This window comes from Genypterus blacodes, unplaced genomic scaffold (assembly GCF_046128005.1).
Source record: "Genypterus blacodes isolate CSIRO-AG114 ecotype Tasmania unplaced genomic scaffold, CSIRO-AGI_Gbla_v1 ptg000098l_1, whole genome shotgun sequence".
Classification (NCBI taxonomy): Eukaryota; Metazoa; Chordata; class Actinopteri; order Ophidiiformes; family Ophidiidae; genus Genypterus; species Genypterus blacodes.
In genome coordinates, this window is record NW_027466902.1 from 387118 (window position 1) to 391152 (window position 4035).

At 45.4% G+C, this 4035-nt stretch overlaps 1 protein-coding gene across 1 annotated transcript; it reads right to left on the reverse strand.

Annotated features, from left to right (window-relative positions):
• On the reverse strand, positions 1 to 708 carry map1lc3cl (microtubule-associated protein 1 light chain 3 gamma, like). Its single transcript, XM_076159511.1, has 4 exons — positions 651 to 708; positions 503 to 558; positions 289 to 395; positions 1 to 187 (listed from the first exon to the last, which is right to left on the reverse strand). The coding sequence occupies exons 1-4, from the start codon at positions 706 to 708 to the stop codon at positions 1 to 3; spliced, it is 408 nt and encodes a 135-aa protein (XP_076015626.1).
• Positions 709 to 4035: the final 3327 nt, after the last annotated feature.

Consider the following 4035-nt stretch of genomic DNA (forward strand, 5'->3'; position numbering starts at 1 on the left):
TCAGCGGGGCGGTGTGGCCCCCGGCTGCCCCCCGAACATCTCCTGTGAGGCGTAGGTGATGTAAAGGAAACCGTCGGTGTCGCTATGACGGGAGTAGACCTCACCCATGCTGGAAGACATGCAGGACATGCTCTTTTCTGCCACCAGGAGAAACAGAGCCTGGGTGGATTCCAGAGCAATCTTATTCCTGAGAGACAGAAAGAGAGAGAAAGAGAGAAGAAGAAGGATCAGAAACAAGCAAAGGAAAAGCCTCACAGCAAGCACAATCATGTTTCAAAGCTCACTTACCTGAGGAGGCAGAGGAACTGACCCAGAGTGAGCTCAAAGGGAACTAGGAACTTTGTCTTGTCCAACAGGGGAAGAGTCGTTTCACGAAGGTACCGTTCCACAATCACCTGGGTGCAAAAGAGCATCAGAGATCAGCTGACATCACATCACAGGATCAATGGGAGATGATTGCTAAAAACTCTGATGCAACAATACAGCAGGAGAAGGAACTCACAGGCAACTTGTTGGGGAATTTAGAGCGAATATTGCATACTTCATCTTTTCTTGTTGCTAAAAAACGGAAATAGAGTTCCGTCAGGCATCGAGATTAACAAGGATAGATACAAAATCAGTGTGTGTGCAGCTCTCCTGCAGTGACCTACCGAGGCATTTCCTTTGCTTGAAGGGCATCATCTCCATGGATTTCTCGAAGGGAGCCATGCTTGTTGCTTGGGGTGGTTTGCGGAGAGGCGTTGGAGGCGTTCGAGGTGGCGGTGCGGCTCTTGGTGCCGGTGGCTCTCTCGCCCAGGCTGACTGTGGTCCCCTCGGTGGAAGTTAGCAAACCCCAAAGAAGGATGGAGACAACTGGTGTTTTATAGGAGAGCCAGCAGGGAGTGGCTGAAAAATGAGACCAGCAAACAAAGGCTGCACTCCTTGTCCTGATGAGCAGTGTGTGTGTGTGTGTGTGTGTGTGTGTGTGTGTGTATCAGTCTGTAGATGTGTATGTGAGGGCACATGTCCTCTTGTCCTCAAACTCGATTCACACATACTGGTTATTTCACAGAGCACTTTCACGTCTATCTGTGATATTGCCCCCACTGTCACACACACACACACACACACACACACACACAGAAAAAGTGTAACGAGGGCATCTGAAGAGCATAAACAACCCATGACAATAGTTTTGCTGATACTGTCTTTCTCCTATCTTGCAGGGATGAAATGAGCATGTGAGACGTTTACATTGAGACATATAGTGCCATCCTTATCACACACACACACACACACACACACACAGAGTTCTCCTGACCTTTAGATTCACTATCTGTCACACAACAGCTGATCATCCAGATTTCTGTCTCCATCCCTTTTGTTTACACTTTTGATTGAACAGTGACTGACAATCTTGTGATAAACTAGGAATGCATTTCCTAATTGATGATTGGGCATTTGCTGAAGAATGTTGCCAAATGCTAAAGGAGGGCCTGAAAATGTTTGAATGGTTTTGTGTACCTGAAAGTATGAAGAAGTATGAAGGATCTGAAGGAAATATGAAGGTGTTTAACAGGGAACAGCTTGGGAACAGGAGCACGTTTGGGGGCCGGGAGGAAAGACTCCGCAGAGACTCAGTGAGTGGAGACCTGACGCAGCTCGCTCACTGCAGCTCTACCTGTCCGTGTCTCCCCGCGACGCCATGACGTGACAACGCGCAAGCTACCGCAGTGCATTCTGGGGCTTGTAGTATCAGTGGTGCGCGCGCTGTATACCGGCGGCCACAGGATACTATCTAGCGGGCTACGATTGAAACCTACCACGGGCCGGATGTGGTCCGCTGTCTTACATCATCATTGTATGAAACAGAGGATAAATCTAAGTATTAATTTGAACATTTATCAAAACATGTTAGTTCCGTCACTCTGTGAAACAACGCATGCGCAATTGTGTCTCCGCTGTGTGTGTTAATTAAAAATCATTTCCAGCCTGGCGCACAGCTGACGGTGGTTTAGGGTGCGTGGACTCAACCAAGCTCAGCACATTCACACACAAACATAACACCCCCCCCCCCCCCCCCCCCCCCCCCCCCCCCGATAAATATAAAAAAAAGATCAATAAATATATATTTTATATTTTACATAGCATTTCATATGTAGTTTGTCATAGTTTGCCAATAGCTGAGCCTAGCGGAGCCTAGCGTGTCTGGACTCACCTGGAGCCGTGCTGGCTAACGGGGCTCTGGTCAAACTAGGACTTACTGTTACACTTGACCTTTAATGAGTTGGACAGTTAAGAATAGGTCCCAGTTTGTCCCCCTTTTGATTTCAGCTTTACTCCCCAACAGTCTGAAAGTAAAGCATGTTTCCTTTACAGCCTGTCATGCCTCATGCCGCCACTGCAGGGCGCTGTAGCAACCTCACAACTCTTGCGGTGTAATGGTAACACGTCCCATCAACTCCTGATGGTAGTCTCTCGTTTTTACTACAGCGTCCTGCAAACTCTGACCTCGGATATGAATGAACTGAGACGAGTAAAAGTCCGAAACAATTAATGTATGGTGTAATCTTACTGGACGTTTAGAAGCTGTAAGGCTGCATGAGTCCTACAATGACCTGAACGGTGACTTCACCCACATCATTTGAGTCGCAACATCACTTTGCTGGAAACAGGTTTTCAATTTTACAAATGTCACATCAGAGTCTTTGAATGCACCGTCTGTAGCTGTCATTGTACTGTGAGGCAATTAGCTGCAACCATAGCTAGAGAGGAAGTCTGCTTTCCCTTAAGGGCAGCAAAGTTTGTGCTGATTGGTCGGAGCAGCTGGAGACTTTTGAACCTTACTTAGGGGGATAAATATGGAACTGCACTACATATGCCAGGCAGTTGCCAAAAGCGGATAATTTGGTGTTTACAAATGACCTTTCACTTCTGTCTAACAAAGATCAGGCGGTCTGATGAATGTCCATTTGTAGTATAGTAAAGTGTGTTAAACGTGGTTGAGTTTGGTTCTTACATTTCCCTTTTCAGAGCTGATACAGTGCCATGAATAATAATCTGGATGTGCGTCACACCTTGTTTAACATCATTCATGTTAAACATTTTCTGTGACACTTGCTGGCTCTGATGCGATGGTGGCAGTGGATGAGTAAGACACCGTTTTCTCTCTCCAGGTCTGTCTTGGTCCAAGAGTTCAGATTGGGTCTGGAGACGCTGCCGCATGTGATTTCCTTCCTCTCTCGGTCGAGCGCCCTCTGCTGGCCAAATGAAAAGCACCCCAGTGCATTGCACCTGCCAAGTTGTATTTACATTTTGAGCGCGTCTGAGACCGCGTGTATATTTTAAGACACCATGTTGATCTGAGCCACTTGGCAGACTTTTATTGGAGACTTTTAACAATTCAGAATGTATTCCATTAACTGACCTACACATTTGAGATAAGTGTTTTGAAAAGTTTTTATATGCATGCTAAAGCCTGTTTGTTTAAATGCGTCTGAATAAATTGACCATGTATTTCTATTTGCCTGAAAGTGCGATGCATGTCGTCATTTATATCTGTCGTATTGGAAGATAGGTATTGTAGAAGATATGTATTGGAAGATATGTATTGTAGAACTGCTTACTTAATTACCGTCTTGCATCTCGAGAATTATTTTTTGGAAACTAATAAAATCTCTTAAGATTTCGTTGTGATTTTGAAGTAAAAAAAAAAAGTGGTAGTTTTTTTTACGCCTATGCTTTTATTTAATTATTTTATTTCATTTCTTCACATTTTCTCAAATTGAAAAGCACTTTTAGATACATGCACTGCATTGGTATTATTAATAATTACATTGACAAAGGGGTTTTAATGGGGTCAGCACATACACACATGATCAATCCCCGTGGGAACGCTTGCATATGAGAGCGGCTGTGCTTTGGCATTCGGGGAAGTTAGCGGATATTTCCATGTGTCCATTCGAAAAACTTCCCTGTCCAATCCCAGCACAGCTCTGGCTCCTCCTCCTCTTCCTCCTCCTCCTCCTCCTCCTCCTGCTCCCGCTGCACCTCCTG